Source organism: Condylura cristata, unplaced genomic scaffold (genome assembly GCF_000260355.1).
Source record: "Condylura cristata isolate star-nosed mole 26May11 unplaced genomic scaffold, ConCri1.0 scaffold00011, whole genome shotgun sequence".
Taxonomy (NCBI): domain Eukaryota; kingdom Metazoa; phylum Chordata; class Mammalia; order Eulipotyphla; family Talpidae; genus Condylura; species Condylura cristata.
The window spans coordinates 40,480,090-40,502,642 of record NW_004567112.1 but is presented as its reverse complement, the minus strand read 5'-3'; the positions used below and the strand labels follow the sequence as shown (position 1 = coordinate 40,502,642).

Below are 22,553 nucleotides of genomic sequence, written 5' to 3'. Positions count from 1 at the left end.
AAAAAAAAAAAAAAAGGAGTGTTTTAGGTTGAAAGTAAATAAAGTTTTTTAAAAAAAAATGAAGATTTTTCATTTTCCCAAGGCCTACTTTATAATATTCAAATGTTATTCCCTTCCAAAGTGATTTATAATCCTTAATGATTTTTCCCGTCAACTGTTAAATAGTCTACTTTTGCCACATTCTTAATTTACCAATAGATTTGCATGTGACTGAATCATTTATTCAACACCTTTCACTGAAATAACAAAACTCAGCATCTGCAACTTTACTTTCCAAATACTACTCCAATGTATTATGATTTTATGTCTAACACTCAGTAAGATGAGATGAGCAAGGACAAACATTAGTGTGAAGCAGAAAGGGATGCCTGAGTGGGAATTTATTTTAAGCGGTCAGTTTTTTAGTGAATATTCTCATGTTACAATAACCGTCTGCTTTTCTAAAATTACTATAATTGCAAATTCAAAACTGCATTTTCAAATCAACATTTGAAAAAGAGAACCCCTGCAACTGTGAAGATGTTTATTGTAATATATTACATAGACTTGGAAGTCACAGAACTCATATAACTACTATCTCTAATTCATAATGATTTTTTTCAATTTTCATCATCTATAAAATAAAAATAATACCAATTTTATGAAATAGGCTTGTTAGGAGGATTAAATGAAATAGTGCATGTACTGTGACTAGCACATAATAAATGCTCAATAAATGTTAGCTAAAAGGTTCTTTAAGGATTCTACCCATCAAAATAAAGAAAAAACACAAGGTATAGCTGTTAAATAAAAGAAATGATGAATAATTAGACTACCCAGCATCTCTCCATCTTACCGTAAAGTTAAGACAAAATGTTTCCTCTATATCATCTTCGGGATAATCCAGTAATTGTTGCATACTTCTGCAAAACAGAATATATATGTTCTTTTGAGGTAAAACATTATTGGTACTTTAACTACTTTGATTATTAATAAGTATCTCTCATTCTTGATAAAATCCTTTCATTAACATGTACTTTTATATATGTTTTAGAAAGGTAAGTATATAATAGCAAATGTATAAACAATAATGGAGAATAAAATAAGATTTTTATCTCTTCTTCTGAATACAAAAGCCACATAGCCAACTATTTTTAACATTTGATCTTATTTATATACAACTTTCATTTACTTTATATAATAAATAAAAAGAAATTTTACATATTCCATCTAGAAATAAAGGTGTTCGGAAATAAAAATCCAAGTAAGTAATTTAAGTACTTACAAGATATACTATCTTCCTAAATTTAGTATTTACTATTTGCAAAGTATTGCTAAGCCACTAAAATTTAGCAAATGGCTTTATACTTATAATCCTTTCACTATAAATGTTTGAATTTGAGCAACAATGGGATTATTGTTTATTAGAAGGGCTTTTTAAATTTTCATTGATTCAAAAAGAACAAAATGAAATTATCATGAAAAGGAAAGTTTTCTGTTCAGTCCCCATTTACTATTTCCTAAGCTCCACCCTTGTCAATTTTTACAACTAACCTCCCAACATCAGGCACTAGTTCTTTCAAATCATCCAAGGATGGCTTCTTTTTCAGCAGTTTCTTATATAATGCCAAAGGAAAATGAAGGTCTACAATAGTAAAATTATAAATTGCTAATCCACAGATAACACCAATCAAGTGGAACAGATCACTGTCTTCAAATGTCTAGAAATATAAAGGAAAAGAAAAAAGTGAAGACTTGCCATTCAAGTTAAAACATTGGCTCTTTTCTAATTAGAAAAAAAAAGTACCTATAGTAGAAAATTTTTAATTTTCTATTTTGAAAATAGAAATCTTTGAAATTTGAAAAGTTCTATTTCATTCATGAGCATGAATAATAAATAACAAGAAAAATGTGCAACTCCATTAAAATCTCATTGGGCAAATATTATTGCTAGAATTTTTGCATATTTCCTTTCAATGTCTTTTCTAAATTTAAAATTAAAAGCCAACTGAATTTATACTATACATAAAAATTCACGACTGGCTTTCCCCAAAAAACATAAGCAATTCTACATTATTAACCATTCAATTAATAAACAAAATAATTCCTAGAGCTATTTTCTGAGTTGAAAAATAATATATATTTAAAATTTGGAAAATAAAGAAAAAGCATAAAAAAGATGAATAAGCAATCACTGAAAAACAATTAAAAATAAACAATCACTGAAAAACAATGTAAAAATACTTTATTATGCATTTCTAAGTATCATCAGTTCAGAAAGAATAATTTAAAAATATATTTATAACTTTCTCATTTTTCTAATTGTAACAGTATTTTTATGTCATTAAATATTCTCCCACAAAATGAGTTTTAGTATTTGCAGTTTACATTATATAAAAACATCATGGTTTGCTAAATTAGCTAGATCGCTATATTTGGATTATTGAAAACATTTTGTTTGTTAAATTTAATTTTTAATTTTAATTTTGGGTTTTTGTTTGTTTTGTTCCTCCATATGTGCACATGTTCCACTCACCCTGATTATCAAAGCATTATTTCCCCACCTTTCAAGACCTAACATATGGTTGTAGGAGATTTAAGAAAAACATTTTTTATTACATCTGAGGTTCTAAACCTGGCTTAGTCATTAGATTAAGTATTTTCAAAGATCAAGTTAGTATTTGGTTGTTATAAGACTATAAGACACTGTCATATACTTCTTAATTTTGTTTTCATTATAAATAAGTAGCATATTTTCCCAATATGTTCAAGTTAATCTCTTTCCTTCATGATATCCTACATTGTGTTTAAGTTTAGAGAGTATTTCTTAATCTGGAGAATACTGGAATAAAAATAGTACAAACCCATACCAAAAAAAAAAAAAAAGATAATGGGGGAGGTGTTTTATAACACTAAAGCATTATTTCAAAATATGAAAAGTAGAGGGGTGACTAGTAAATGGTTCAGTAAAACAGGAAAATATTGAGAAAGGAGGTTGTAGGAAGAAAGTCAATGACAGACAAGTTAGTTTGTGCTGCAATTTCAGGAACTAGAAATACTAATCAATCTTTCTAAACTAGTTTAGTTGGTAAAACATAAGTCTCTGAAAGAGCAATCAGAATGAGGATAAAATGAGGATGTTGGTGTAAAGTCTTGCCTTTCTGAAGAGGATGAACAAAAAATTACTGGAATCTGAGAAAACTAATTGTAATAATACTGCATTAACATTAAAGGCAATCAAATGAAGGTCTATACGTTTAACAATGAGAATCCTATTTTCCCTTTAACAGTGTACAGAATACAACTAATACACTAACAGCCAGTGTGCTACAACCTTCCTTTAAACTCCAAAGGATAGGCCCTCTCTGATGGCACAGCAGGTTAAAGCACAGCACTAAGAAACTAAAGCTACTTCAGCATGAGTTTGATCCCCACCTGCCCAGAGGTGACCCACATGGTGCCGCAGACCTCTCCTGACCTGTCTGCTGCTCCCCTCAGCAGTGTAGTTTGTCGATCTGCCTGTTCTGCTCCCTGCTCTGTCTCTGGTGAAACCTCTCACTGCTTCTGCACCTCTGACCTGTACCCCAGTTCTGTATGAATAAATAAATAAATCTTAAAAAAAAAAGTTTAAAAAAAATCCAAAGGATGTGTTGACATTTAGGGTTCTGCCTCAAAAAGCCTCCATTCTAATCACTCAATTGAATAAATGGAGTCTTTAAACCATAAATGTGTGTTGCCATACACATAAAGTACAAACATAGTTTTCCAGTGTCATATTCTTAATTGTAAATAAACAGCTAGTGACTACAGGAAAGAAGATAAGAAAGAAAGAAGCAAAAGAAGCCTGGGGGATTAAGGTACACACAATGGGAGACAAACAAAAACAAAACCTATGTCAAACAGAAGGCCCTTTCACAAGAGGTCACAAAAAAAAAAAAAAAAAAAAAAAACAAACACTGTTTGTGAAAAGTCCCAGACAATGGATTTATTAGATAAAAACTTCCAATCAACTTTTAAATAGGTAGAAAAGAGAACTGTATACTTAAAAGCAGTTCAACTGAGATTATGCACACGGAGGAAGCACATAAAAACAAGAATGAAGATGGGGCCATTCCTCGAGGCGCAGAGGGTTAAAGCACAACACTAAGAAACTAAAGCCACTTCAGCACGAGTTCAATCACCGGCTCACATAGTGTGGCAGACCTCTCCTGACCCACTCTCTGCTCCCCTCACCAATGTGCATCATTGATCTGCCTGTTCAGCTCCTCACTCTGTTTCTGGTGAATCCTCTCACCGCCCCTGTACCTCTGGTCTGTACCCCAGTTCTGTATGAGTAAATAAATACTTGTTTAAAAAAAAAAAAGAATGAAGATGCATGAATACAGCCCAAGGGTCTGTGGGAAACAAGTATATCAGGAAAGAGAGAAAAAGGAAAGACCATCTGAACAAATGACTGCACACATCCCAGATTTGATAAGACATAAAAACTATATATCTGTTCATGCTTAGTGAAATAAGCCAGAAAGAAAAGGAAAAATACTGGATGGTTTCGCTCATAGCAGGAGTACAGCGGACCAGGCGAGAAAATAATAATAATAATAATGAACAGCTCTATACCAGAAACATTTTATGGGGGTGAGGGGGGAATGGGATCAAAAACAGTGTGGGGAGGAAAATGAGCTGATTATGGTGATAGCACACGGGTGATTTGGTGATGGGAAGCCCATGGGGATTACAACTGAGATGGAAAAATGCACAAAATGATGTAAAAATAAGCTATTGTATTATTTTTTAAAAAAAGTTACATTCCATTGTATGTTTCATTTTACATTCTAACTCAGTAAACAATATTAGAAAAATATGAATTTGCATACTTGCTCCCTATACAGACAATATAACAGTTTTATACTCTGTATTTGAAGCATTCCAAATTCTGCATAATTTGTATTCCAGACTTTGAATGTATTTTCTCATAGAAATAATGATATTCAAAATTCCATTTAACATATAACCTGCCAAATATTCTTGAAATAAATACCATATTCTTCCAAAAAAACGGAAAAAGAAAACTGAACATTCAACAGACTACAAGGATGGCAAACTCAAAATCCACATCCATGTATCTGATTATCAGTATTGGGTCAAATACAAAGGGACTACTGAAAGCTGCAAAAGAGAAGCAACTCATCAATAAAGTTAACAGTTGATGTCCAATCAAAACCTGCACTGTAAAAGGCAGTAGGATGACAGAGAACAGAATGAAAAAAACACTTCAGAAAGAATTCTATCTGCAGAAAATCTTAAGGGAAAAAAAGACTGAGAAAATCTGTTGCTTCTAGATCTTTCCTTACACTCTGCCCCCCAAAATGCTAAGTTAATATTAATATTAGTCAATATCATATTTTTAACTTTGTTAACTCTTCTTGTTCCCTCTATCTGGTTTAAAAGACAAATGCATAAAGTGTATCCACATTAATGAGCACATATATGTGTATGCTATAACTTGCAAGGGCAATAAAGTTCAAGATAACTGTTCTAGGAAGAAAGTTTCTGTATTCTATTGAAGTTAGTATTAATTCAAAGTACATTGCTACATGCTTAATATATTAATTGTCACTCTCAAAGTAACTACTAAGAAAATAACAAATATTTTCAGAAGAGAAAAATGAGAAGGGACTCAAAACAAAATACAAGGAAAAAATTAAACACAAAAATGGAGGAATGGAAAAGCAAAGATATAAACCATATGGAAAACATTTAGCAAAATGACAGAAATGCTTCCTTATCAGTAATAACTATAAATGTAAATGAAATTAATTTAACACTAAGAGGTAGATTAGCAGAACTATTATCTAATTATAAACTATTTATAAGCTTTACAAACAGATTGAAAGTTTATGAAAGGTATTCCATGTAAATAATAGTCAAAAGAAAAAAGCTATACTAATATCAGACAAGAGACTTTAAAGTCAAAAGTTGTTACAAGATGCCCAAAAAGACATATGGATAAAAATGTAAACTCACCAAATGATATAATATTTACAAACCTAACAGAGCTTCCTACTATACAAAGCAAAAACAAAGAATTGAAGGAAGAAATACAATTTTAAAATAATAACTGAAAATTTTAATACTTCATTTCTAGGAATGGATAGAACAATCAGAAGATCAATAAGGAAACAGAGGACTTAAAAAACACTACAAACCAAAAATAGAACTAACAAATATAGAACACACCATCTAGCAAAAGCAGAATACACAATCTTCTCATGTGTCTGTGGAATAATTTACAGGACAGAATGTATATTAGGAGTCACAAAATTAGTCTCAAAAGAATTTTAAAAGACTAAAATCACTAAAAATATCTTCTTAGTTTGTGAGAGAATGATAATAGAAATCAACAATGAAAGGTAATGTGAGAAATCCACAAACATGGGAATACTCTAAAATTAATGGGGTCAAAAAAGATTATCACCAGGGAAATCATAAAAATTACAGACTAATGAAAATACAACATATAAAAGTTGATGGGATGTAGGAAAAGAAGCGTATTAAAGGAGCAAATCTCAAATAAACAAACTAACTTTAATTCTAGATAATTACAAAAAGGGAACACTAAACCAAAAGCTATTAGAAGGAAGGAAATTACAGAATTAAAGTAACTAAAAGAACTATACATAGAATGAAAAAACAATATGCAAAAGTAACAAAACTAAAATTAATTCTTTTTAAAAAGCAACAAAATTGGCAAGACTTTAGTTAGAATGACTAAGAAAAACAGGGAATCCTCAAATTATTAAATTATAACTTAAAGTGGGAACAGAATGACTTCACAGAAATAAAAGGATTATAAAGAACACTATAAACAGTTGCATGCCGACAAAATAATCTAGAGAATGAAACAGTATTAGAAAAAAAAAAAAAGTACCAAACTGACAATAGAACCAGAAAATCTGAAAGAAAAAAAAAAAAAAAACCTAGTAACAGAGAGCCTGAAGAAATTATCAAAAATGCTCCAAAAAAGAAAAGACTAGGGCCAGATTCATTTAAAGAACATTTAATACCAAATCCTTACAAAGTCTTCTAAGATTTGGAAGAGAAAGGACAAACTTCTAATTCATTTTATTGTAAAAGACCAAATATCTCACTTGCCACTAAAAACATCAAGACTCTTAACCAAGAGTAATTCTTTTCACACAGGAGTTTATTACATGAATATATTCCACCAAGGAATTCTGCAGAGTAACCCTAAAAGAAGCTTCCCCAGAAATGGTAGGATGAGGGGGCTTTGAATTCTCAGGGTTAAGGAGGCCCTGGGTAGAATAGGCTCATGAGTTACACTGTCAAAAGATTGTGCTTCTTTGGAGATAACAGCCCAACAGATACTTGCCCTGGTGTTATCAACTTTGGAGTAGCACAGAGAATTTTGTTAGTAATATTAACACATTTAGTTCTCAAGGTTCCTGGGAATGCAAATAGATAACAAATCACAAAGAAGGTTGGGGTGAAGTGGGGGGGACAAAAAAAGGGGGGAGACAGAGAAGAGATAAACAGTGCTTAGTATACAATTAGTTAACGGAGTGTTTAGTACATAATTCTGTTTAGTTCTACTTTCCTAACACAAATTTAAGCTACAGATTGGTTTGGGGAGAATGGGAATCCAGCTACAATATGAAGTTAGCACAATCATGATACCAAAGTTAAATTAAGATACACACAAACACATAAAAGGAAACTACAGACTACTATCCCTTGTAAAAGCAGATGGACAATCACCAATAGAATACTAGTAAACTGAATCTAGTGGCATATTGAAAAAAATTATACATCATAACCCAGTGGGTTTTATCCCAGAATGTAAGGTAATCAGCAAAGGAAAATCAACCAATCTAATATACCACATTGGTAGAAGAAAATTACATGATCTTCTCAATTAATGCAGAAAAAGTATTTGAAAAAATCCAACATTTTTTCATGATAATTATTTTGAACAAATTAGTAGTAGAAGGAACTCCCTTAACATGATAAAAAGAATTTATAACATAAAAAAAAAACATAGATGGGCCCTCCCTGGTGGCACAGCAGGTTAAAGCATAGCACTAAGAAGCTAAAGCCACTTCCGCATGAGTTCGATCCCCGCCTGCTCCGGAGGTGACCCACATGGCGTGGCAGACCTCTCCTGGCCCGCCCGCTGCTCCCCTCAGCAGTGTACTTCGTCGATCTGCTGTTCTGCTCCCCACTCTGTCTCTGGTGAATCCTCTCACCCACTGCATCTCTGGCTTGTACCCCAGTTCTGTATGAGTAAATAAATAAATCTTTAAAAAAAAACCATAGCTAACATCCCAATCAAATCAGGGACAAAAGCAGCATGTCCACTCTTACCATATGAAATGTACTGCTATGATATTACATATGTAATGTACTGCTATTTATGTACTTATATTCATTTTTTTGAAAAAGGATAAACTGTAATGTTTCTTTTTAAATGCTCAGCTATGGTGGGTGGGATAAGGTGGAGAGGTAAGGCTTCTTTTTAGAACCTCTGATTTTATAGATTTGACTTGGAATTATGCAACTATTTTACATAACTATAAAACTAAATTGAATTTTAATAATCAATCCTTTAAAAAGTAAATTTAAAAGTTTAACCTAAATATATTAAGTCCATCTGATAGTATAATTATTTCAACTAATATTAACAGTATTATTTGTGTTTCCTGTGTAATGCTGGATTACAAAAAAATGGCAGAATGATTTTTTTAAATATGTTTAATTATTGTAATACTAGTGTTACCGTTAGCACTGTTAGGCAGTAAATGTCTAAGTATAGAACATTTTAATCTGTCAATTACATTAGGTGTCAAAGAAGACAGCAAGAGAATTCTAAGGTTGTATCAAAAGGACTCAGATGACAACCTAAAGAGCTCTCCCTGGACCAAAATGAGATGATATGCCCATCAATAAAAGAGATAGTAACTGCAATGGATTGAAAAACATCAAATATGTTTAAATCCATGAATATTAATATTTGAAAACAAAGCAAAAAAAATGAATTTCGATCAATTCAGTATGCTAGCGAACAGTCATCCTTTTGCAAAAGCAGCTAACTTAAGAGAAAATCCTTTCCCAAAAGAATTGTAAAACTGAGAAAATGGAGAAATTTCTCTGGAGAAGTACCCAAGTTAATAAAACGAGAAAGAAATGTTACAATAGCACCACCGTGTAATTCCTAATAAATTAATGAACCAAGGCACTGATCATTAATGATTGGCAACATCACAAAGAAAGACAGTGAACCTCCTGGAAGAATGAATTAAAAAGTACATCAAGGTTTTTAGAAAAAAATGCAAATATTATATTTAAATTACAGAATGCTCAGAGTTATAAGCCGAATCATCCATTTCACTTAGTTTCTAAATCAGAGCTAGCAATCTTCTGTAAAAAGACAGAAGCTAAATATAGTAAGGTTTTTGGCCTTACAGTTTCTGTCGTAACCTAACCATTCAACTCTGTCCCTGTCAGCTGTATCTAGAAAGCAATCTTGGAAATAGGTAAATCAGAGAGCATGACTTTATTTACAAAAACATGGTGGGGAGAACTTAATTCATACTGTTTGTTTTTGAGTAGTTACTTCTGCTCTAAATGCTAAGGGATGGGGGGGAGAATCAATCTTCTTAATTGAAAATTAATTCTTCCCAGAAGAAAACAAGCTTCCTGATTACTCTTTAATTCCAAAATCTAAATCAACAGAAGAAACAGTCAACATCATTTTCAAGTCAGTACTCTAGAAAGCTGTGAGGGAATGCTACTCCAGTCTTCCTCAGAGTGTGTGCAGTTACTCTCCCCAGTGTAACATTTTCTGGAAAGACCTTAACAATGTGGGGGAAGATCACCATTATAGATCTGTCTCTAGATGACATCAGAATCCTTACACAGATAGATCACACAAGCACTGAGGAAGTAATAGAGGAGACAAAACCTTAAGGTAAAAAAGTCAGTTTCAAGATAGGAATCAAATGCTCATAAGCATCACCAGTAGAAACAAGGGTAGAGAAAGAAATCATGGTTTAAAAAAAAAAAAAAAAAAAAAAAAACCTATACCAAGAATCTTCTAGACTTAAACCTGAATGAACTCCTTTAAATCTTTTAAATAAGCAGGAAAAATGCAATGATGCTTGTAAGGCTTAAGCACCGAAATACAAAGATCAGTAAATGTGGAACCAGCAACAACTAGATGAATCTCAGGGTCAGCTGGGAAGAAAATCAAAACCATTAGGAGAAATCTTATGTCCCATCAGAGAGCTCTCATGGCCACACAAAAAGATCTCATGGCTCGTCAGTGATACCTCATGATCAGTCTGAGGTCATGTTCATTCAGAGAGAATTCCTATTTTATCAGAGAGTCAGCATTACCTGTCGGAGATGCCTGATTTCCAATAAGAAAGCCTCATCGTAAATCAAAGCTAAATCAAGATCAAACAGGGAGAAATCAAAGATCCTAAAAGTGGGATCATCTAATATCGAGCCTGCATTTGACAGGCCTTTTACAATGAAAAAAAGAGAGAAATGAACACTTCCAGAAACACAGTAATCAAACGAACATGAACCAAAGAACAGTACTGAAAAATAATCTCAATTCTAATGAAATGATCAGGGACATGAAAGATATATGATACAAGTTACAGCTTTATTCCTATAAACTAAATATATTATGACCAAGAAGTCTCTGCACCAGCCCAGAGGAATATACCTGAAATTCAACTTTCAAGCAATGGGTAACCAGCTTTTCTTTCCTCCACAGACTAAGCTTTCACTCAATGAGAGCTTCTCTAAGCTGTAAGTGAAGAAAGGATGAGGATCAATCAACAACACCTAAGATCAAAGAGTACTTACTCTTAAAGATTTGCTGCTCATAGGGATATTGTAGTGAATGTTATTCAAAATCAGATACATGTATATCATTTAATTGTCTTGCCTTTTGTTAATGTTTTTTTCTTATGTAATTTCTGATGTGTATAATCAGTCAAAACTAAGTGTTCATATAAAAAATGTTTAACTTTGTTTGAAGACAAGAACAGACAGATGAGAAGCTAAATTAGAATAGGAGATTTTAGAAAAACTGCCATGTTTTCAGAAATTCATGTTTTAATTTCAGAGAATGTTTCTTTGCTTGTTCTTTGAACTCTAGAATCCACAAATGAGTACAAAATAAACTTCATTTTATCATTAAAGTAATTGGTAATATCTATTATGGATAATATGTGTCTCAAGAATCAGTAAGACTGAGTTTTACTTTTATTAAAGTTCTAAATCTGTATCCATGCTTTTACATTTTTTGTTGGAATTTAAGCTTTACTTTTGACATGAAATTCATACCAACTTTAAAGTGTTCTATGGCCATTTTTTAATACATTAAGTTAAAAAATGTTTAAATATGAGAAGCAAACAAAAAAACATTTCAGGCTGATCATCCCTTAATTTATTTTGCTAATTTGAATGAGTGTTTTGATGGCTCTGAATTACAGTTTATCCAATATAATATAAACATTGATATATACACATATACACACATAAATAGGTGTTATATGAAAGTAATTTAGATCACTGAACTTTTTACCTTATCAGAAAACCAAATGAGCCTGGAATCTTCATAATACCTAAACATGCCATATTTAGGATCCAGTAATTCCCTCATGATGAGCAAGAAAAATTCTTTGCGTACCCCTCCTGCATCAACAGCATCTTCTCCAACAAATATAACCTGAAATAACATAAAGTGTAATGAATGTAAGGAATGAAAGTATATTCTGGAGACCCTGTAACATGCTGTTTATTATAAAAAAGTGTTTAGGAACTAATAGTTTAAAATAATTGAAGTATATAATTTTATTTATAAGTTTCAAAGGTATGCCAAAACCAAATAAGAAAACACTAAAAATAGTATCTGGAAAAAATTTATACAATAGAAAATGTCAAATTACCTTGAGGGGCTTTTTATAATCTATATTTTTTGTTTTCCTAAGAACTTCCATCGCATCTCCTACAATATTTTCTCTACGCACCACTAGAATTAAGCAGGGATTCACAGATTCAATCACTGGGAGAAAAAGAGAGGAGACATTCTGTCTGTGGGCCTGGTCAATAGCCATCTAGAAAACAAAAGATATTCATTAGTAATGCTATAAAGACACTATAGTGACTGGATAACTTGTACTTACCAACTACAGATATTCTATAGTTCCTATAATTGTTCCTATACTACTGGATTCATAACACCTAAATACAGTACGTAGGATAGCGTAAGAGCTTAAACTGCATCGTAAGCATAAAGAGTACCCTAAATTTTTTATATCAATATATAATGAATAGCACCATTAAGTTAAATAAATGTAACTATAATGATAAATCTGGGTACTATTATTTCAAAAATAAATAAATAACTGGGATTGGCAGTAAGGAAAAAAAGAAAATCCCATTAAAACAAACCGATAAATGAGTAAGTGACAGGATAAATAAGTATTATAGAAATTTATCTAATAGAAGGATCACTGAATGTGCTCACAAACCAAGCATTTGGCTTTCAGCATTTAAACTCTTCTTATGCCCCCACACCCATCATGTTCTTATTCAACAATAGTGATTAATACTGTTTTAACAGAGGCTGCCAAAAAAAAAATGGATTACTAGCTGTAGAACCTACAAAAATATTTTTCTATTGATGTTAAAGGGATATCTATCACTAAAATTCCCTGGTATTATTAAAATACCTGGATTGATTCAGAATATCAAATGCATTTACTTTAAAGGGATGGAAATAGCTATTAAAACTAGAAGCGTTTTTTGGCCCTCCCTGGTGGCGCAGCGGGTTAAAGCACTAAACTGAGAAGCTAAAGCTACTTCCGCATGAGTTCGATTCCCGCCTGCCCTGGAGGAGACCACATGGTGTGGCAGACCTCTCCTGACCCGCCCGCTGCTCCCCTCAGCAGTGTACTTCGTTGATCTGCCTGTTCTGCTCCCCACTCTGTCTCTGGTGAAGTCTCTCACTGTCCCTGAGTCTCTGGCCTGTACCCCAGTTCTGTATGTACAAATAAATAAATCTAAAAAAAAAAAAAAACTAGAAGCGTTTTAATTTTTAAGGCATTTTAGAACATTTAATTCCCAGGTCTCATCTCATTCTTTTCTTCATCCTCAACCTGTATAGTCACATATTCTAAGCCAGAGGAAGTAGCTGAAAACTTCACTATTTAAAAGTTCAAGTTATAAAGCAAATGTACTATTCAATATAACCCTTCAAAGACATAATGTTAAATAGCTTTAAAAATCTTCATTGTAGGGCCCTCCTGGTGGCGCAGCGGATTAAAGCACAACACTAAGAAGCTAAAGTCACTTCAGCATGAGTTCAATCCCCGCCCCAGAGGTGACCCACATGGAGCGGCAGACCACTCCTGACCTGCCCCACCCTCTGCTCCCCTCAGCAGTATACTTCCTCGTTCTGCCTGTTCTGTCGCTGGTGAATCCTCTCATCGCCCCTGCACCTCTGGCCTGTACCCCAATTCTGTATGCACAAATAAATAAATCTTTTTAAAAAATCTTCATTGTAAATAAAGTGTTTAGCATAAAATAGAGGAAGATGGGAAAGAAAGGAGGAAAGAGATCATCAACCACAAGAAAATAGACATTATAATATCAAGAAAATGTTATATTCATCTTCTAACAACTGGTGAAATTCCTCCTACTTTAATTCATCCTACTTTAATTCCTCCTACTTTAATTCATCTCACTTCTAGTCTAGTTCATCTTTCACAAAGTATATAAATAGGAAATACATAATGAAGCGAGATCGAAACCTAAATGTCCCCAAACAGATGAATGGATCAAAAATATACACATACACACACACACACACACACACACACAAACAATGGAATATTATCCAGCAAAAAAAAGATAACCTCATGCCTTCTCTGGCAAAATGGATCGTTCTGGAAGGTACTATGCTAAGTCAGAAGAAGAAAGATAAATGCTAAATGGTTTCACTTACAGGTGGAAAACAAAGAAATGAAACCAAAGGTCAGACAAAGACAAATCTTGAGACCTGACCATAGATCTGAAGCAATCCAGAAAGAGTGGAGGAGATGAAGAGTAGGAGGGGTGAAAAAGGATGAGGGGAAAACAGAAGGGACTATTGTAATAGACTATGAGTGCTTTGGTGATGGGAGAACTAAGTGGCCACACCTGAGGGATAAATTCTATACTGTCAAAATTTAGCAAGGTTATAAACAAAAGTAAATGTTATTTGTATCTTCAGTGGAAAAAAAAAGTGAAAGATTAAAAAAAAAAGACTTGGGACCCTCCCTGGTGGTGCAACAGGTTAAAGCACAGCACTATAAAGCTATCCACAGCCACTGAAGCACAAGTGTGACCTTTGGCCAGGAAGGTGACCCACATGGTGTGGCAGATCTCTCCTGGCCCACCCGCTGCTCCCCTCAGTAATATATTTCAGTTCATCTGCTTGTTCTGCTCCCCACTCTGTTTCTGATGAAACCTCCCCCCGCCCCGCCGCACCTCTGGCCTGTACCCCAGTTCTTGAATGCATAAATAAATCTTTAAAAAAATATATTTGAAAGAAAGTAACATTTTATCATATAAACTAGCAAAACTATTTATAAAGAAAGTATATTTATGTAATGAATATAATGTTTAAACTTGTTAAAAGTTAAATTATTCTATATTCACTCAAACATATATGTAAGTAGCCCTCATAAGAATATTTATGCTATATACAACAGTCTTTTTGATAGATGACAAAGGTCTTTTGTAAGACAGAACCAAAGGTATAAAATATACCCCAAGATTACTAAATACAAGCAAATTTCAAATATTTACTTGGTAAGACATCAAAGCAACTAAATACTCCAAAATCAGATTTGTTTACATAATATTTTACCTGCATCTGTAAGACTGCATCTGTCTGTAAAAGAGTAGTTTTTGCTTGGGCATCAAATACAAATGGATATGTACAGATTGTAACAGGGATATCTGCCAACTGAAAATAAAAAAAATCATTAGTGCAAACTGGCTTGTGATATACTTATTATATGTACTATCATTTCTTTTAAGATTCATCATCTTTTTGACATACATTTGTGTATTTATTTAGGAATTATTTATAAGCATTGTGTTTATTTCCAAAATTAGAATTTTTACTAATAATCTGGTCAGGCACTGAGATAATTCCAATATCCAATTTTGGAAGTGAATTGTGTATTAGAGAACCCATAAAATTGTAACTTACAAGTATATTTTGTCTAGCATATATTAATTCTAAGCTTCAATGACTTAAGTTACAAATTTATTATAAAATCAAGGCATCCTATGATAATTCTGTACCCAATTTTTTTACATTTTCAAAAACTATCAACTGAGGCATAAAATAAGTAACATGTTTGATCATTCATTTAAGAAATACTACACACCATTAGGGTGCCAACATTATGAGCTCAACAATGTGTTTATTAATAATTTATCATACAAACTAGCACTACTTATACTACTCTCTGTTAAACACTTAAGGTGGTAAAACTGATTTATTATTACCATTATCAGATATTAGTCACCTTATAAATATTTACCTAAGCACATAATGCAGTGATAAGTAACAGTACAGAAGACACAAAAGCTGTGAATTGTCAGGCACTGAGTCTCACAATTAAAGGATATATTGCTACCAACAAGGTAATGTTTTTATGCTAGTCACACAATAATTTTGTGCCAACCCTGATACAGAATCTCTGCAATAAGTCTTACAGCGAAGCCTTTCATGAAATAACTCCCTCCTTAAGTATGGAGAAAGTCCTCTACATTTTCTGAATCTGTATCTTTATACATATATGCATCAGCCCATTCTGCATTTCAGTCCTCATTTTGCCTGCGCAAGAAGTATATATAGTTTAAATATTTTAAGTCTCTTGCTCTCACTAAGTTATTGTTTTTTTTCTACAATAAACATTCCCAGTTTTCTAGTCATCCTGAAAATAACATATGTTTCAGCTCTTCTCCATTCTAACTGCCTTCTTTTAAATATATTTCTATTTATCTAGGACTGTATTAATAATAACCTCCAAAACCAAGCAAAACAATAGCACCCTATCAGTACAGAATATAATTAGGCTATTAACTATATATGTTTACAACTTATTTTGCACTATATTTAACCTCATAGTGAATTCCACATAATAACATTTACTACCATTCTATATTTGTGTCACTAGCTAGCCATCAATGGTGTAAGTCATTTTACTATTCAAACCCAAAAACAACTGAAATATTTCTAAAGTCTCTTATGGTTCCAAAAACTCTGTGATTTTATAATTTTATGTCCTATTCCTATTTGAGGAAGCAAAAATGTTAGCTCTTTAATTTAAAGCTAACTACATCCTTTGTTGGTTCAAGAACTGGGGAAAAATTAAAGAAAAACAAAATAATAAAACCAAAATTCCATAAACAAAAGTGGTATAAAACTACCATGTATTGAAAAGATAGATGGTTTAGGGTTATTGATTATGTAAGCCACAGTGCTACAACTTAACAGATAGTAGAAAAGTAAGGAAGGTAATCATACTGAAAGGGTTTTGAAATCTGCTATTTTATACACTGATAACATTAAAATTTTATTGTAGGAAACTTAAGAGATTAGGAACTATTTTAAAACAAATACTGTTGAAAGGTATCATTTAGGTGTAATGTTTACTAAAAGTTATTTTCATTTTCTTCAGAAGATTCCTCTGAAATGTTATGCAGAACAATCTATTTAATCATTTTAAAAGTAATCATATATATTTTCAAGTCACACAAAAGAGAAACCTTGGTTTCTCCTATCAGTTAAGACAATATAGAGTACATTTTACTCTGAACATAGACTTTATTACACCAAACTTACCTCTGTTAATCCATGGTTGACATCCTAAGACAGCAATGCAGAATGTAACAATAATGAGGAAAGAGCAAGATTAGTGTCCAAATTTAACTATTTCTATTCAAAGTAGCATTTCATATATTATGCTACAGCAGAACACTAAATTAATGAATTCTACCAAAAACAGCTACAATAAAACTTGCCCTTTCTACATGCATCTTGTTTTTGTTATATACCTAAGACCTTAGTTTTAAGTACCTGATAATCATAAACTTTTTAAGGTTTGAACATGACAAATTTGGTTTGGGCAACTAAGCACTCCACTTTTAGAAATTAGGTAGTGTAAGAAAATTAACCCTTTATTTGGTCTTGAAGAAATAACTTTATGTTCAGTTTCCTACCTGGAAAATGAAAATATTCCTCACACTTTAAGACTAGATTACTCCTGACAAAATGTTTGAAAGTGTCTAGTAGATCAAAATCTAAAAAGTGAGGAAAATAAGCCATAAGTTGTTTTTATTCATCAAAAATAACCAATAAAACATAAGGGATCTTACGCTAGGGGTTCTTTAACACTGAATTATCTTAAAACAGAACAGGGCAGGGCAGGGTTTGGTAAATAGAAAGACAAAATGAAGAAAGAAATATTTATGATGGAAATAATGAAACCTTACCACTTCTTTTAAGAGACAGGTACACTTTCTTACTGAAAGCTCCACATGTTCTTATCATACAAACTCACATAAAGTGATATAATCTCCAAAAATGTTACTAAATTTGCAGATGGTAAATTGTATAGTGAGAAATTAATCTTATCCAAAGAGAGGTATGGTTTTATTCTCAGCTACTGGGAGGTGATATCTAGAGGTCTTTGGACTATATCATGCCTTACAGGAGCATCCTCCTAAGGACTGTGGATTTATGTCATTAGCTCTGCCTCTAGAAGAGCTGGGAGACCATAAAGGTCAAACACTTTGACAATATGTAATCAAGCCCTAATAAAAACTTTGGGAACTAAGGCTCTGGTGAGCTTTTTTTTTTTTAGATTTATTTATTTGTGCATACAGAACTGGGGTACAGGCCAGAGGCTCAGGGGCGGTGAGAGGCTTCACCAGAGACAGAATGGAGAGCATAGAGGGCAGATCTATGAAGTACACTGCTGAGGGGAGCAGGGGGCAGGCCAGGAGAGGTCTGGCACACCATGTGGTCACCTCCGGGGCAGGTGGGAATCCAACTCATGCAGAAGTGGCTTTAGGTTCTTAGTGCTATGCTTTAACTCGCCGTGCCACCAGGGAGGGCCACTGGTGAGCTTTTTTTGGTTAGCAATACTCTGTAAGTACTGCAACACATGGATACTAGAAAAGTACCTTCTCTGTGACTCCACAGTAAGAGGAAAACAGAAACTCTGCCTCTGGCATTTTTCCCAGACTCCACCCCACACACTTCTCCTCTAGTTTACTATTAATCTGTGTATTAATAAGCTGTTTATTATACCCAATTTAATTTGAAAGCAATTTAATAGAAACACTTGAAATTCTTTTACAGTTGACCTATGGAACATTTTAAAAGTGTTATTACTGTAAGCTGGGAGCAAAGAAACACTTTTTCAAATTTTCTGACTACCTATTTATTGCCTTCTTGATAGCTATAGTTTTTTTTTTTTAATCAGGAAATGGGTTTTATTCTTAAGTAATGAGACAGATTATATCATAAAGATACGGTTAATAAAGGTAAAATATTTTCCCTGTAGTGCTTAGAAAAAGATAGATATATAATGTATCTTTTGTATAGATTATATAATATATAGTCTATAGATGCATTTCTTACAATTCAAAGTAGACAGCTGTCCTTCAAGTCCCAGAGTAGATTAAGAACCTTATCATGGGTTATGGATCCTGATTTCTAAGATACATTAAAGCCTGCTTTGCAAATTAAAAATGAACAAGCATCCACTGCCAAAAGGTATTTAATATTAATTTATCTAATATACATTCTATAAATGAAAAAGCACATTACTGAAAGAATAAAAAGCAACAGAGGGCAATACTGAAATGTAGCAACCAAAAAACACAATTGGTGTGAATGAGGAGCAAAGAAGAAAAACCTAGAAAAAGAAAGTGGTTCTCTACTGCTTCCTTCTTTCTTATCAAGCAACAAAAGTACTAAAATAGCTTCTAAAGAAATTTGATACCACCATTGCCATATTACCAAGAGGAGTCTAGAGGATAAATATGCCAAACTTTTAAACAATTATGTCCAAAATTTACATTCATTTAAAGATCAAATATGAAATATCAAACAAGTTTTGCCAAGAGAAATTAATGACCAAGTAATGGGACTTTTCCCCTGCTGTTAGGAGTATTCTGAATTAAGAGTTTGAAAAGTCTTGCCTAAGAGAGAGAAAATTTTAATTGAAAGAGAAATGGAAAAAGGAACTATTAATTTGAAACATTATTTCTTAAAAAAATTGTTGTCCCTTGACTTCAGCACAACATTTTTTTTCTTTTCTTCAATGCAGAACTTCTTGAAATTATTGCCTATGGTTTTGGCCCATCAGAAATTTTCTTAAGCATAATTTACTCTACACTGGCATAAACAACATTATCAATAATCTTCATGTAACCAAATTCTTTGCTCTAGTCTACTGTTTTACTCTATTTTTCAACAGCTCTCAATAGTCCCTTTTTTATCCTTTTTAAATCTTGGTTTCCACAACATTCTAAGATCTTCTGTTTTTTCATGCCTTCTTTAACTCTCATGTATTTCTCACCTTTCCTTACCTAGTTAGTATCTAACTATGAGCAATGTTTGTCCCTTTTACCTTGAAGAGATATTCCAAGTCCATTTTCCTCTTCCATCTATACAACTATTATGTAGTCAAACACATCATTTTCCCTCCACAAATCTACTAGTCTTTGAACTAGTCTCCCTCTTTTACTTTTGTTCTATTCTCCTCACTCCATTCTCCACAGCCAACAAAACAATCATTTAAAAATATAAAGCATATACATTTCTCCAGGCTTACTACCCTCCAATGGCTTATCCTAACACTTCAGATAAAACCCAAGATCCTCATCCAATAGTATATTGAAGTAACACTGCAGTATAAAGTTTTATGTTTCAGATTTGCATCAGTAAGAATCTACATGCTATTAATAAGATAACTGCTAAACATTCAATTCTATTCTTCTTTATACTTTGGTCCCCTTTGTCTGGATTTACCCATCTTCATTCCCCAGTCCCTTGTGGTAAATAAACACCAACTGGACCCTAGCCCAAAAGTTTATTTTTGTCTTATTAAACACATCTGTTTATATATGACATAATATGAATGAAAGAATAGGGAGTATATCTTTCTCTGTATGACTTATTTCACTAAGCATAATACTTTCTGGGCCCATCAAATTTATTGCAAACAGTAGTATTTCATCTTTTTAACTAGTTGTATTTCCTTGTATATAGACACCACACCTTCTTTATCCACTTGTAGTCAATGGGACTTAGGTTGTTTTTAGCTTTAGGCTATTGCAAATAATGCTTCAATAAATATAAAGGTGCACTTATCTCTTTGAATTAATATTTGTTATCTTTTGGGTAAATATCCAGAAGTGGGATAGCTGAAAAATGTGAAATTTCTGTTTTTCATTTTTTGAGGAACCACCATAACTGTTTTCCATAATAACTATATCACTTCTAACCAATATTCTTCTCTCCTCATGCTCTCCAACAGTTGTTACTTTTCATCTTATACATAATAATATGTAATCACCATAGGTGCAAGTGACATTGTTCTTTTCATTTGCATTTCTCTAGTAAGAGGTGATGAAAAACTTATAAGGCACCTGTGTTTTCTTTGGAGAAGTGTCTATTCAGATCATCCGCCCATTTTTAAATAAGGCTTTTTTTCTTTTTTGTACAGTTTTATTAATTATTTGTATATATTGGATATTAATATACAGTACTAATATTAGACATATGATGTGCAAACTGTTTGGACATATTATGTACAAACAGCTTCTTCACTGGATATCTTCATGTTTTGAAGCCAGTTTCTTTACCTGTGCAGACACTTTTTAGTTAATGTAATCCGTTGTTTCTACTGTTGTATACTTTGCCATTGAAGTCCCAAACACATCCCTAAGATGATTTCAAGATGCATGTCACCTAGTTTTTGTATTTTATAGTTTCAGGTACTGTACCTGAGTCTTCAATTCATTTTGAGTTAATTTTTGTGTACAATGCTCTAGTTTCATTCTTTTGCATATGACATCAGCTATCCCAACATTATCTATTGAAGAAAATTTCTTTGCTTCACTGTAAGCTCTTGATTCTTTTTTTGTATTTAGTTGTCCACATGATGTGGTTTTACTTCTGGGTTGTCAATTATATTCACTGATTTGTGCAAGTGTTTGTATTCCAATACCAAATTATTTTGATTGCTATTGCTTTGCAATATAGATTGATGCTGGGGGAGTATGTTACCTCCATTTCTTATGGATGTTTTTGCTACTTGTGGTCTTGATTTTTAGTTCTATTTCTGTGAAGAATGTGGCTGGGTTTTTGATGGAAATTGTACTATCCTGCTTTAGATAATATAGTCACTTAATGACACTGATTCTTTCATGAGCATGGAAACCTTTCCAACTTTTGTGTCTTCTACTTCTTTCAAAAGCTCTCATAGTTTTCATTGTACAGTCTTTTACTTCCTTTGATTAAATATGTTGTGCCAATGTCTTCCTTTAGTTTGTTAAAATTTGCTTTATATATTTAGGTGATCTTATTTTAGAGGCATAGGTGCTGAAATGTTTAAGTTTTGCTGTGATATTGATCCCTTTATTATATAATGATCTTGCTTTTTTTTTTTTTTGACTGGAAGTCTACTTTATTTGATGTAAGTAAAGCTTTCCTGCCTTTTCAAATTTTTCATTGGCATGGAGTATCAGTTCCTATCCCATAACTTTGAGTCTGTTTTTCTTTATAGTTTAAGTGAGACTCTTATAAGCAGTACATAGTTAAGTAGGTATTGTTTTTTAATCCATTCACTCATTTTGTGTCTTTTAATTGTTGCATTTAGTTCACCTTACATTAAGGGTGACTGATATATAAAGGTTTGCTACAGGCATTTTTTCTGTAGTTCTATGGTTCTATTTATTTCTTTGTTCAATTGTTTGTAGACGCTCTTCTCTTCAATTTAGATAGAAGAGGTTTTTTTCAACAGCTCTCGTAGGGGAGATCTGGTGTTGGAAAATTCTTTTGGTTATTATTTGCCTGTAAAGACTTTTTATTTCTCCATATTTGAGAGAGTGTCTTGCAGGATATAGGATTCTTAATTGACAGTTTTCTTTTTTGTTTGTTTTTTTTAAAGATTTGTTTATTTATGCGTACAACAAATGAGGTACAGGCCAGAGGCATGGAGGTGGTGTGATGAGAGGATTCACCAGAGACAGTGGGCAGCAGAGCAGGCAGAGCTACTAAAATACATTGCTGAGGGGAGCAGTGGATGGGTCAGGAGAGGTCTGCCATACCATGTGGGTCACCACCCTAGCCAGGGATCGAATTCATGCTGCAGTGGCTGCAAATAGCTCCAAAGTACTGTGTTAAACCCACTGCACCACCAGGGAGGACTGTAGTTGGCAGTTTTTAAATTGAAGTGTTTTGA

The 22,553-nt window shown here is 32.8% G+C and overlaps 1 protein-coding gene across 3 annotated transcripts in view; it reads right to left on the bottom strand.

The window, feature by feature from the left end:
• Positions 1-22,553, bottom strand: part of HERC4 (HECT and RLD domain containing E3 ubiquitin protein ligase 4) — a 105,923-nt gene that overhangs the window by 14,460 nt on the left and 68,910 nt on the right. For 2 of the 3 annotated variants that reach the window (XM_012723664.1, XM_004680846.2), the window contains exons 17-22: positions 16,919-16,942; positions 14,927-15,025; positions 11,961-12,128; positions 11,597-11,740; positions 1,534-1,700; positions 836-902 (exon numbers count right to left, since the gene is read on the bottom strand). In XM_012723664.1, coding sequence (XP_012579118.1) covers positions 836-902; positions 1,534-1,700; positions 11,597-11,740; positions 11,961-12,128; positions 14,927-15,025; positions 16,919-16,942 — 669 coding nt within the window. The remainder of the gene's footprint in view (positions 1-835; positions 903-1,533; positions 1,701-11,596; positions 11,741-11,960; positions 12,129-14,926; positions 15,026-16,918; positions 16,943-22,553) is intronic. The other variant, XM_004680845.2, reaches the window with a different exon arrangement.